General features: G+C 32.3%; 2 protein-coding genes and 1 long non-coding RNA gene across 3 annotated transcripts in view; 2 read left to right on the top strand and 1 right to left on the bottom strand.

Annotated features, from left to right (window-relative positions):
- Positions 1 to 14132, top strand: part of LOC137490965 (protein NLRC3) — a 766684-nt gene that overhangs the window by 92322 nt on the left and 660230 nt on the right. The gene's annotated exons all lie outside the window — the stretch shown is intronic.
- Positions 234 to 14132, top strand: part of LOC147844881 (uncharacterized) — a 34184-nt gene continuing 20285 nt past the window's right edge. The window contains exons 1-2 of the mRNA XM_087248785.1: positions 234 to 276; positions 621 to 770. Coding sequence (XP_087104911.1) covers positions 686 to 770 — 85 coding nt within the window. The 5' untranslated portion in view covers positions 234 to 276; positions 621 to 685. The remainder of the gene's footprint in view (positions 277 to 620; positions 771 to 14132) is intronic.
- On the bottom strand, positions 3228 to 10390 carry si:ch211-181p13.2. The gene is made up of 3 exons (NR_125778.1): positions 10332 to 10390; positions 8700 to 8819; positions 3228 to 3707 (listed from the first exon to the last, which is right to left on the bottom strand). It is a non-coding gene; the product is annotated as a si:ch211-181p13.2 (long non-coding RNA).

Raw genomic sequence — 14132 nt, 5'->3', positions numbered from 1 at the left:
CAATTAACAAAAATAAATCCGGTAAGTCAGAGCAAGAAACAATAGCCACAAATGAGCTAATTAAAACTAGTACTCCATTTCTTATACATACTTAGAATAAAGTGAAATCATCCTATTTAATAAATTAAACCTTTGTCTTAAAATATTTACATTAAAGGTTTGTCATGACTGCAACAGTAAATGGAAAAAAGCTCACCAAGAAATACTTTTATTTTGACGCGGCGTGTGACGTCACCAGACGGCGCCCCTTCAGCGCTGTGATTCAACTGGAGAAAGGTTTGTTTTAGAACGTTTACAGATATAAACCGATTTAAAGTTAAAGTTCTAAAGTTTTAGTTTTTTATACGATGTTAAATTATGTTCCTGCTGTTGGACATATTATTTTAACCCTTTATACAACGTAGTACTATTTTATTCTCAGTATTTACAGGCTATTGTTTGAATAAAGTAAATATACTTTAAGTATTAATAATTATTAATGAAACCTTTTACCTGATTTATTTATTACTTTCATATAAAGAAACTGTTGAAGCAAGTGTTGAAGAGAAGTTATTTTGTTTCTGTTTATTGTTTTATTTATTTTAACAGGACATTTTTATTGTTTTGTTCATTTTAAACAGGATAAAGTGTCCAAACGCAGAGAAAAACTCCTGCTGAAGTGACTGATCTCCACACTGTTATAAAGATGGCGTTTATTAAAGAGGAGAGTGAAGATGTGAAGATTGAAGAAACATTCACAGTCAAACAGGAAGATCTGCAGGAACAAACAGGTTGGTTTTCATTGTCAAACACCAAATCAGTCATTTAATCCTCATTCAGATATATTTTAATAATAAGAATACTAAATTAAATCCATCTTGCAGCCCTGAGTGTGCTGCCTAGTTCTCCTAAACGCACATAAGCACTCATTGAAAGACAGGAATGAGTTTCTTTCTTGTTACTTGTCCCCAGGTCTTTTGTCATTATTTTATGTATTATTAGTCTCCCACCTTTTTAATTAGTTAGTTATTGCTTTTCTTGTACCCCCACTGTTTGTAAAGAGTTCTTGAGAACTGGCGCTATATAAAATATATAAAAACATTAAATTAAAAAGTATTCTCATAGAAGATATCTGCTATTACAGTGATAGTGTTGGCTTAGTACTTTTCATTGTTCCTAGTAGTTGTTTCTAGTTCTCACAGATTGTATCCGAGTTAGAATTACATCATTATTATAATAACTAATTACCAGGGTTATTCCCAGATAGCACAGGTACGTCGCGGAGACGTCTTTGAAAGATCGTAACATCTGCTAAACATCGCATTCGATCGAACGTTTTTATTTGTTAATGAGCCGTCTTCCTTACCTCTATACGACGTCTATACGATGAATTTTAAACTCCTGAAATTACCGTGGCACGGAAAGCTCTGGTAAACAGACGTGACCCGCTTAAACTAGAACGAGGAGCTCTTTTCACTGTCAGAGATGTCGCAACGCATGGGGTGCAAGGCAATGTCACTGATAATGTATTTTGCATTCATGACGTTCAAAGTTTGTGCTTGATTATCTTTTATGACGGTTTTAATGAGTACATTTTATGCACACTATTTCTTTTTAGTTAAAATAATAGAAACTGTAGAAATATGCTCTAAAATTATAAAAACTTGAAAAAATTATATAATTTTCATAAGAAAAAACGTACAGCACGTACATGCAAACACACACACAAACACATTTTGGACCACATCATGCACTTTTTATTTGTATTTTTTTTAGATTATATGATCCTTCAATAGGTTAAACAAAACGTATGCAAAAAATAAATAACAGCAGTAATCTTACCTGCTTTATTGGTCGACGTTTACTATCTGTTATTTTGCTAAAAGCATAATATACTGTATATACATCATTTTTGGTTGCTGCTATTTTAAGTCCAATATACAAGCTTGATCATTTGAGTAACAGTTCGGTTTATATCGAGGGGGATCCAAGGCTGTGTGTCATTTAGATTTGACCCATGCCATATATTATACCCAACCCTTTATATGTTTTGTTCAAAATGATTAAACCTCAAATAAACAAGCCAAAACCGACAATTCCAAAAATAAACCTTGATAATATTACTGATTTAAGGAAAAGCCTATGGAGGAAATGCACTCTACAAATGTTAATTTAATTTACACTGCCTTATGGCACTTATGGCAGTTTATACATTGTTGCAAATGAAAAGATAATTTAAATTATCATGGTAAAAGACATTTTAAAGTGTTATTATTTACAAGAGAAAAAAATAGGCTCTTATAAAAGGATCCACAACACTGATCAGTGAGCACATACAATTTATGAACATGTACAGATGTATTTGGTGTCTGTATTGTATGTAGAGATGTGCCAAAAAATTCTAAATGATGAACATGACTTTCAACACTTATTTAATGAAGCTTTTAAAAGGAAAAATCCTCCATTTAAGATACACTTTATGTTCAGATAATTGTTCATTTAGCATCACTGTTGTAAAAGCTGACCGCAATGAATCAAACATAAACATTTAAAATTAAGCAGAACAGTTTGTATACGTTGCTGACTGAATTTTGGCTTTTCCCATGCCATAACAAAATAAAACATGTTATGCGATCATAAGGCAAATAACTACAATAGAGTCTTATGCAAATTCAAGGGACTTAATTTTAACTCAATAAGATCATTGACCAAAAAAGAAAATTTCCCTCATCATTTACTCAAACTCAAGTAGTTCTAAAGTTCTGTTTCTTTTTTCTGTTGAACAAAACTAAAATATTCTAAAGAATGTTGGAGAGAGAAAAAAAACAGCCACTGACATCTATGGGAATAAATAATAATAATAATAATGTGTGTATATGTTCTGGTTTTATAAACATACTGTATTTACTCATCTGAATATAACTATATAATTCATTAATAAATATAATAGCAATAATCTTACATGTAACAATTTTAGTAATTATTCTTTTTACAGTTTCTGTTATTATAATCTCAACAAAATTATAAATTATAAAGTATAGATTTTAGTAAAATGTAGTTATTAGAATTACTGTGCTCCATTCTCTTCTTAACATCACATAAGAGCACAACCAAATACATAGAAGAGAAACTGGTTCCACACAACTGTCCAAGCATCAGACAGGGAAAACCACAAACTGCTTGATTATTTGATGCATTTTCTATGCACAGTTCAAGTTCAAAAAATAAATAATTCCAAAAAGGTTTCAATTTAAACAACCCCATTTACTTTATGTATAAAAGCTGCAGTTGATACAACTTTGACATGGTCAGACCTTAACTGCACTGTTGTTATGTCAATTGTTATAAGAATTGTGTGGTAAGGAGGATGCAGTAATTATGCATAACAGTCACATTCTAAAATTGCTTGACATTAGTTGAAATGGTGTTGAATAACTTGTTTTTTTTACAATACATAAAATAACATGGCATTTCATACAATTTCAGTTTAAAATGTATTATTGGAAATTAAAATAAATGGCTGCAGCCTAAAACAATTAACCATTCATATGTTACTATTTTAAAAGGTATGGTGGTGGAAAGGCCATCACTCAAAAATTGACCAATAATTTCCAATGCAGATGCACCAAAGGGTTGGGGTGAGATGGTGGCATTTAATCCTTCCTTGAGTGAATCCTTATCTTGTGGTCAATGGAAGTTTGCAGAGACCCCCTAGTAGTCACTGGACCCTGATAAAAAGAGACACAAAAACTTTTATAGTTGGACTGTAATACAATATACAGTTGAAGTCATAATTATTACCCCCCTTTGAATTATTTTTCTTTTTAAAATATTTCCCAAATTTTGTTTAACAGAGCAATCATTTTTTACAGTATGTCTGATAATATTTTTGCTTTTGCAGAAAGTCTTATTTGTTTTATTTCGTCAAGAATAAAAGTAGTTTTTAATGTTTTTTAACAGCCATTTTAAGGTCAAAATTATTAGACCCCTTAAGCAATATTACCTTCTGATTATTTACAGAAAAAAACATTATTATACAATAACTTGCCTAATTACCCTAACCTGCCTAGTTAACCCTTTAAAAGTCACTTCAAGCTGTATAGAAGTGTCTTGAAAAGAATCTAGTTTAAAAAAAAATAATAATAAAAAAAAAAGTATTTTTGGCTGGATTTTCTCTTTTTTTTGGGGGGGTAGAAAAACGGATAAACTACTTAAATTCATTATACACATATAGGCGATGCTGAAACAGCCAATTTCCTTTGACTCAACCAAATCTGACCTCCTGATGCCCCCTAAAAACGATAGTCCTCTGAGTACCAGCACCCAGACTTTTAATTATTATTTAATCATATATATATATATATATATATATATATATATATATATATATATATATAAACTAAGTTTACATATTCTATAGTTTGATCAGTTAGCAGGCTTACATTCATTGCGTATGCATAAATGTAATAAAAAATGTAAATTAACAGTATTATCAGACATTTGTCATTAAAATCATAGTTCATGTCTTTAAAATCATCATAGTTCGCTGACAAAAAATAAAAATAATATATGCCTATAGTTCACCGCCAAACTTCTTGTTGCGGTGCACCTGATGCTGAGCATAGCCATTTCCCAGCAGCACCAGGTTTGCTTGATTGGTGAACTATAGGCATATATTATTTTTATTTTTTTTTGTCAGCAAACTATGATCTTATTTTAATGACAAATGTCTGATAATACTGTTAATATATATATCATTAAAAGTATGGGTGCTGGTACTCAGAGGACTATCGTTTTGAGGGGATATCAGGAGCTCAGATTTGGTTGACCAATCAGAGGAAATTTCTGCAAGTTTCAGCACTGCCTATATGTATATAATGAATTTTAAAAGTAGTTTATCCGTTTTGCTACCGTTTGCCTTTTGTATTGAATAGATGTATTAAAAACATTAATGCCATAGCCCCTTAAAATAAAATTTCCACAAAAATCTAAGAAAACAAACACGAGAACTGCTGAAATCTGCTGCTGTTTGCCTTGTGTTGCCTAGAATTCAGTCTCCACTGTTTGCCCTTCGGGTCAAAAATGGGTTTGCTTTACTAAACTTCTAAAATAATGCAGTTAAATTAAATTCAAGTCTTTAAATTCAAGTCATTTACCATGAAGAAACAACAATATCTTCATCATAAACTGTAAATGTTGTAGGGTCCAATCAGTTGGTCCAATGACGGTATCCAATGGTGGATGAAGGTTCACTGCATGTTCGGTCTTTCCAGTGCACAATGTTGATTTATATTAAACTTAACTCATATCTGACTCCATTTTTAGTATGAGATGGTTTAGAATATTAATATGTTTATCCTCGTTTTAACTGACTCCAATTATAAAACATTGATAAGATTATTTTGTTTCCTTTCACATTATTTTAGATTATGATTGAATATTCTTTTGATTTGTTCTTATACCTTATTCTCATTTACTCAGATTCCGATAGCATCTCGAGTCTTGCACCGGCCGGGTATACAATCTCTTAATACAAGCTTGTCAGTCTTGGTCATTAAACAGAGGCGATTAACCACTCTCCTAAAAAGGCAGAACACTACTTACTCAATTTAGGAGATTTTTATGTGGTCCCCATAGATCTGTTATCTACTTAATCAAGACAAAGTATTTTAATAATAATCGCACAGGATTATAAATTTGTAGATGAAGGCCTAAATATCCACATTTAAAGTAGTTTCAACAATATTTTGTTGTTCTAAATAGAAAATCCATAGTTGGCCTTTTGCAGTCTACGTATACATGAAATAATGCCAATTTGCTAGTCGGATCTCTAACAACATTGTTTAGCGTGCCACGCTGCTCCGTCTAACATGTTTTAGTCCGTTACTAACCTGTACAGTGGCTTGTAGTGCTATGGACAACAACATTTATCAGTGATAATAACAAGAGGTCTGTTTGAATCATTCAAAACATAACAATTTATTAGTCAGGTAAATGTATTATGCCAATTCAATCAGTCAATTCATAAACGATCAATACAAAACATCAAATTATCAAAGATAACTCCAAGATGAAAAAGATGCACTCCTGACTTTGAAATATACATAACATGGAGCTAGCCATGTTATGGGCTGATCTGGTTAGGCAGAATCGCCCTGAGTTTTTCTCAAACCTTGCCTTAAATAATCCAAGAATTCCCTCAAGGAAGGGGGTGTGTGTAAAAAGTCACACCCCTCACAGTGGTTCAAAAGATGCCTGAAGTTATATATTTATTGTTCTGATTATGTCTATTTCTGAGAGAATGAGACCATTGTACCAATCGCACTGAGACATTTCAAATGATATCAAACATGATGGTTAAAGTCAGTTTGGTTAATTTAAAACATTGAAATGACCATATGCGTGAGTTGGGGGGATGAAGCTGAGTCTCAGCATAGTCAGATGCAAATGCAGCAGGAACTGGTTTTTCACGCATTCCCCACTGGTGGGTTGTGGAGTCCATTGGCCCTGTCTTCAGCTCATGTTTTGAATTGTCAAAGACATCAAAAATATTTGTAATATTTCAATTCTTACAATGTCTAGGTTTTCCCTCATCAGTGTGTAGTATTTCATCAGTGTTTACTCGGTGGGCAACACCTTTTTGATTACAGTAAAGAGTGGATTTTTAATGCTAAAGGTACCTATGCAAGTGTGACAGTTTTTAGCAAGACAGTATTCATAAAAGTTAAAACAGGAGATTTGGTAACACTTTAAAATAACTACACAATTCAGTGAATCATTTATTAAACATTAGCAAATAGTTAATTTATTATTTGTTGTATAAACATCAACTCTACATTAGATGTTAGTATCAGTTAATAAATACAGCTACAATGCTGTTTTTTTTTTTTACTTATAAGCACATGTATAATCTGCTTAATGATTTTGTTTTCATGCTATAAACCATGAAAACCATATAAACCAGTTATATAAAATAGTTGGTATAGCTGCATAATTAAACAATTAATAAACGTGTGTGTATGTATGTATGTATGTATGTATGTATGTATGTATGTATGTATGTATATATATATATATATGTATATATATGTATATATATGTATATATATATATATATATATATATATATATATATATATATATATATATATATATAAATACATATGTGTGTGTGTGTGTGTGCTCTATATGTGTGCTCTTATAAATAACAATTAAAGGCATTGTATCAAATAAACAATAAATCATTTCAATTTTATTAAAAAAATAAAATGACTAAAGTTTAAACTTTACTAATTATCAGGGGTGTCCAAATATAACATAAAAATGGGCAAAACAACAACAATATAATGATTTAACAATATATTATGATAGAACATGTGAATGTTATTTAGCGATGTTTCAACAGTACCATGATTTTATTTTAGTTAAGATTGCAATTTCATTTGATACAGCTTCATTTGTGCATCTTCAAATTAATAGAAATGAATAAGTAGTTTATTTTTTCCTAAGAATATAACTGAGCTTTTAATTGTTGTTTATAAGGGACTTACAAAGCATAAATAGTACATATAATGGTTCATAGTGTGCAGTTATAAAGTGTTACTGCAGACTCTTATTGTGTGTGTTGGGAGTGTTCGTGTGTCAGTAGGTTTTGTGGTGTGAAAATTGTTTTATAGCTGATGGGTCAAAATTACTCCGAAGTACAACCGTTCTACATAAATGTGTATAACCTTAATGAAAACAGAAAATGAATAATCTTTTTTTAATGTTAAGGTAATTTTAAAAATAGATTACGGAAAAAATATTGTTTAGGGTATTTTAGCTTTTTTGCTGTTAAAATGGTGTTAGTGTCATTTTTTACCCTTAAGTCAAAAGGAGGGTTAAAGCAAAGAAGAAAAAAAAGATGTTAATCATTTATTTTAGCAAAAGAAAAAAACTGTTTCTGACAAATTTAAGCGTTACATTTAAGACAGAATTATTAGTGTGTAAGAACAGCTGTTTGGTGCGTTTTTGTGCCAAGATGATGGAGCAACATTTTAAGAAGTGCTGTTGGCAAATATTGCAGAGCTTTGTTGCTTGGCTACTTTTCTGCTGAGAATGGGCATTTTTAGATAATTTTTTTATTTATTTAATGAAAGTTATTTTGTATAAATGTATATATGATGTGCAATCTATTTACCAGCGTAAAGCAAAGATAGGTTATTGGATACTTTTTACTTGTGTACATGTTTGAGGCCATCTCTTTTCTTTCACTTGAGTACAAAAGTATAATCAGTACTTCAAATTTTACCTGTCATTTTAAACATGAGTACTTGTGCTTAAGGATGCATGCACTTTAGTCATATCTGATATCAACTATGAGCATATTAACCTAGAAAATGGAGCCATATAAATTTTTGGTTCAGGGTTTTTACATTTGATTCAACAAAAAAGGCACCAAAGTTTTTTTGTTTTTTTACAGTTATCTTTCATCCTAACTTAGCTTATATTTACTTTAACGAATTCCAAATGTTACATATAAAACAAACAAAACCATAAATAAATAAATATCTTTTTATATAACTTTGCAGCTCTAGTTCAAGTAATGTTCATAAACTGTCACACAGTTTAAGTCTTATAATGAACATTGAATATGGCATTATGCAATGAGTTATAATGTTATACTAAATCACATATTGAAAAATAAGATTAACATTGTTGGCCAAAAAAAAAAAAAGTACCTGATGGAAGTGGAAGAAGAGACAAATAGATCTTTATAGAGAACGGTGGATTCCATACAAAGACTGGTTGCTGAGGAGTGTCTGGATCAAGGGACCACAGCTAAACATCAGAAGAGAATTCTGCATAAGACAGGTGAGAATTTTATTGTAAATAATTTTATTGTAAATTATTTTTATTGTAGAAAAATAAATAGAAAAATAAATAAAGTATCTAGTACATGACCTCTCAATAAAAAATTTGTCCATTAATTTAATGTAGGAATTTAGTACATTTCATGCATTTTCACAACATTGGGGGAATGGGGGAAACATATTATACTTGTGAAAAAACTCTTTCAAAAACACCTGAAAAAATTACAATACAATTAACAAGTAATATTTTTCCAGAGATTTGTGCCCCTAAAATACAACAATTAGTAAATAAATTTACAACATATGACAACAGAACAAACCTTATGCCAGTGTGATAGAAAGTAATTATTAATAGTAAAAAATAAAATAATGAATATTGTTAAATAAAAATAATAAATATATATAAAATTAACTAATTAATTAATTTCTTACAATTATAGACAATGACATTTCCATTAACCCTGTCTGAGTGACACGTCGTGAGGCCATTACGTCACATGATCAACGGCTGTTTGTCAACAGATGACATTGCACCCTCAACGTTTGTTTTTTTTATAATAGGTTGATATTTAGCTCAAGAATTATCTGTAAATACAAAATTTGTACATATAACAATCCTGTTCATTCGTAGTTATCTGTTTGTTTACATATTAACTTTTTTGTTGTTGTTTATTCGGTTTTAAGCTTAAGGTTAATTTGTCCGTTGTTGGTAAGTACCGTTATTCCATTAAATAACGTCAGCCTTGCAACATCGTAAGATTATTTATTAATTTAACGTTATTTGTTAAGTATGTGCTATCCCGTTAAGGACTTTTTACCGTAAAACCATGATTTTTGGCGCACTGAATAAAAATACACGTTACCTAAAATACTTAAAATATGTTTCTATTAGCAAAAATAGGTAAATCTATGATAACCATGGCACAACTATATTAACACACTTTTATTAAATATTTGTGTACTTATTTATCTATAGTAAAGCAGGGTTAATAACCGAAAGGGTTGACTGACGTGGTCAGGCACGCGTAGGGCGGGAAAAGTTATGTCGTAGATTAGTTTGGTCCAACAGCATTGAGAATAGTAACACGTGACCTATGGTCTATGCTTCAGTGACCTGTATGAAATCGAACTGATAGGTTTAATAAGCACGAAACTGGTTAAACAGGCTTTATTAACATACTATAATCATCAGACTCACTCGATCCTGAAGGACTACTGTCCAGAGTTTGCACAACCTCCAAACGCAACCATAAATGTTAGTTATGCCTAATAAAGTATGTGCCGGATTCAAAATGGTATTAAAAGTTTTTTTTTGTGGAAAAACAGTGGTCAGCACCAAATATAGATGAAAACGGATTATAATCCGTGTTAACAGTGACCATTTTTATGAACTTTTCTCGCAATACCGAATTCCCTGCTCTAATGCGATCCCGTGACTAAAACCACATAAACTAAAGGAAAATAACACCATGTCATGAAACACAAAGTAAATTGTTTTACCTGTAGAGCCGTGAACCTCGTGTTGGTTGTGGTCACCGTATCGTTGTCTTCTTCTAGACATTGCCGTTTTGCATACAGATTTATTTATAAGCGTATTACTGCCACAGTGCCACCTATTGATTAGGACCTCTTTCAAAATCGGGATCACTAACTACCATTTAGCCCACTAAATTCTATCATATAAACCTTAAAAATATCAATAAAGATTTAAATCTATTATCCTCTAGTTCTTTTCCAAAAACAAATAAATCTCCTTACAATTTTTGTCAAGTTCAGAAAACAGAAACAAATCTTTAAATAGTATATAACCCATTTCCTGTTACTTTTTTAAACTTTATAAAAAACACCCTCATTTCATAATCCATATTTACAGTAGCATTAGCAACAGTTTAAATAAAAAAAAAAATCAGCATGGTTTTAAATACATAACTCTCCATAGTCCACTGTTTTGAAACCCCTCAACTTAAACCATAGTCGAAGAAAAAAAAAACTCAAATAAATATATAAATAAAATAATCCTTAGCCCTTAGTTTTTTAGTTTCACCTTAATTTTTTTCCCAAATTTGTTCTCCTGAGATTAAAGGACAATTCAATCAAAAATGAAAATTCACTCAACATTTACTCTCCCTCGAGGGGTTTCAAATTTTTATGATTTTCTTTCTTTTGATGAATAAAATATAAGACATTTTGAAAAAACCTGAAAACCTGTAACCATAGACTTCCATAGTAGAAAAACAAATACTATAGAAGTCAGTGGTTACAGGTTTCCAGCTTTCTTCAAACTATCTTCTTTTGTGTTCAACAGAGAAAAGACAGCCAAACAGGTTTGGAACAAGTGAATGGTGAGTAAATGGTGATAGAATTGTCATTCTTAGACGAACTGTCCCTGAAATTTTGGGTAGGATAAAAAATACATTCAAAGGAGTAGCAGAATATAGGCATTCTTATGGGTTTAGTTCTAGTTCAATTAAACAAACATTTTATAAAAAGGAGTAATCATACATTTATTAAGCTTTTTATACTGTTTCTAGGCATGACAATGACAAAACTGACGTTACCTGTTTTATCTTTTCCCTAATTACAGAGTTCTCTACAGTCAACTGACAACTACATAACACTTACACATTCTGTCCCTCAAAAATAAGGTACGTGTAATTATTGTGACAGAACTACTGGTCATCAAGAAAGTGGTTCTAAAATTTCAAATCTTGGAGACTCATAACACTGCACATTCTGGATGTCTCCCATCTAATATGCACCAATTAGTTTACCAAGCTTCAGTTTTATAAAGTTCAATTAAATGTAAGCGTACATGTAAGCAGTGTGATGTAAAGCAGGTCGCACACCAGAAGCGCCGCGACACAGCGCGCACATGACAGTTTAAAGCATCACACACTAGACGCGCACATTCGAATGATATTTAACATTAAACTAATCAGATGCAGCTTTGTGGCGAGGCTGAAAAATGAACTTCTTCCTGTGCCGTGGCGCTGCCGACTTGCAGCACCTGTGTGTGTATTCTGATCGAAACCTATGTTTAGAATTCTAAAATGCATGGCGCTGCGTGGCGCGCTGCGGAGCGGCGCTTCTGGTGTGCGACCTGCTTAAGGGTCTTAAAGTACTGAATTTCAAAACCAATGCAGGCTTAGCATGTTAGGGCAATGCATTGTGTGTGTGTGTGTATTACGGATTGTAAAAAAACAATCTTACTGGACACAACAGGAGAAAAGCAAAAGCCAAGGTGGACAAACAGCTTTATTCAATGCATGTGTTATAAGCATCACTATTGAGGGAACAGTATGGTGGCATTGACAAGCAGCACTGTTGAAGACGGCACTGACTTCTTGGACTGTTTGTCCCATGTTAATGAGACTGAATGCAGTATCATCCTGGCAAGTGCTTCATAAACGAGTCAATCTGACTAGTTCAAGTCCCCTCAATGATGACTTTGACAAGATGGGAAACAGAAAAAAAAATTAACACATGCATCACTAAATGAATTACTCATAATCATTCACAATTACAATCCGAGTCTGCCAAAAGATACAAGGACAATGTTAGGTAAAGTGCGTTCAAAGAGAATAGCCTTCTTTTTGCACATGAGTTCTCTTTGAACGCACAGGGCCAGTGATATACTTTTGGTTCAATGGCATCCATTTCAAGGGTCCTCTATGACAACATGTACATTTTAAGGAAGATAAAAATTTTAAGTTCCAGGTGAGCATTGATGGTCTTCCTCTCTACAAGAGTTCATTTGCTCAATGCTGGCTCAGTCTAGTAGAAGTTTAAAATTTGGTGCAGGGGGAACATGTGCCAATAGATTTATTGTGGGCTGAAGGTACTGTAAAACTAGCTCCCTGAATGAGTATCTCGAAGACCTAATCTCTGAAATCAAAGAGTTAAAAAAAATGGCTTTGAATTTGAATGACTAAAGTTAACATTCAAGTTTGCTTTTGCAACATGCTTTTCTAAAATGGCCAACCAGGTTACCATGGGTGTGAAACATGTATTCAGGATGGTGTGCACCTGGAAAACAGGATGGCATTCCTCAGTGCACCTAGAGTGAGTATGCCCATATACTCTGAAACTGGACCAGGCAAACCATTTGTCTATATTGGCAGAAAGGTTGCAAAGCTGCAAAACATAATTTCAGAAAAGCATGGCATTTACATGGTCTACACCACCTTCAGCAAACATTAACTCCTTTTTGACTATCCCCACGCTTCCATCCTCCACACTTGGCATCTACCTACTGATGTCATGTCAGGACCAATCCATCTCTGCAAGATTGAAAATATTGAAATGAAAGCTTTTTTAGTCCCTTGCAGAAATTATTTTGTTTCAGTTTAAACTTTACACACATAGTATCTATCTATTTCCACATGTTTTTTTTTTTTACATATACTGTATAGTGCGAGTATAATTATTGTGCAAGATGATATTCTGATCATATTTTTTCCTAGAGCATTTTGAAAATTGTAAACCTTAATCACTACCAGGGCTTGATATTGACTTTTTTTATCACCAGTCACTGAGGCTTGTAGTTTCCAAGGTTACTAGCCACTTGCCTTTTTCACTAGCCACAATTTTGTTGTTGGGAAAATATATTTTATATGCAGAAAATTGACTTGCAAGCAAAAGAAAGCAGGTGAAAAACAAACCATGTGTGATAATGAAATATTAATCATGTGCACACAGTTAACATTAGGCACATTAATAATCTGTTCAAACAATGGTTAAAGTGGCAATCACTGCTGCTTACAAATACCTGTTTTTAAATCTAAAGCTCTTGAAAGCAGAAGGACTGTGGATGCACGACAATTACTTTTGTCCAGTCTATTTCAAATAGAATCCATCACACCAGTTTCATTTCCAAGGAGGATTGCTACATGCAAGGACACGGTAGTGCACAAGTATTTTAAACACTCGGCTCTCAAAAACATCTCTCAGTGAGTAAGAATAGCCTGTGTCTCACAGTGTGTATGATCAAGCTCTCATTTGGTATTTATCTGCTATCTTTTGTTTTGCATAAACACAGTTGTTTTTGTCAATCATGCTGCTTCTTGATTCTAAAATCTCATTTGCTGTTCCACTCATTACTGTGTATACCACTAATTTTGAAAAAAATAAATATATATAATTTTTTTTTATCACATTTGCATGCATATTGATAAACGGTAAAAAACTGAAATTATAATATTTAGTGATAAGCCAGCACTGGCCTGGTCAGGACACTGACAATCCTGTCTACTGTCCCAAAAACTGGACCATCCTTATTGTTGAACCCTGCTTTTAAGAAAA

Source organism: Danio rerio, chromosome 4 (assembly GCF_052040795.2).
Source record: "Danio rerio strain M-AB ecotype USA chromosome 4, GRCz13ab, whole genome shotgun sequence".
Taxonomy (NCBI): domain Eukaryota; kingdom Metazoa; phylum Chordata; class Actinopteri; order Cypriniformes; family Danionidae; genus Danio; species Danio rerio.
The sequence above is the reverse complement of the archived record's forward strand: the minus strand, read 5'-3'. Positions and strand labels throughout refer to the sequence as shown.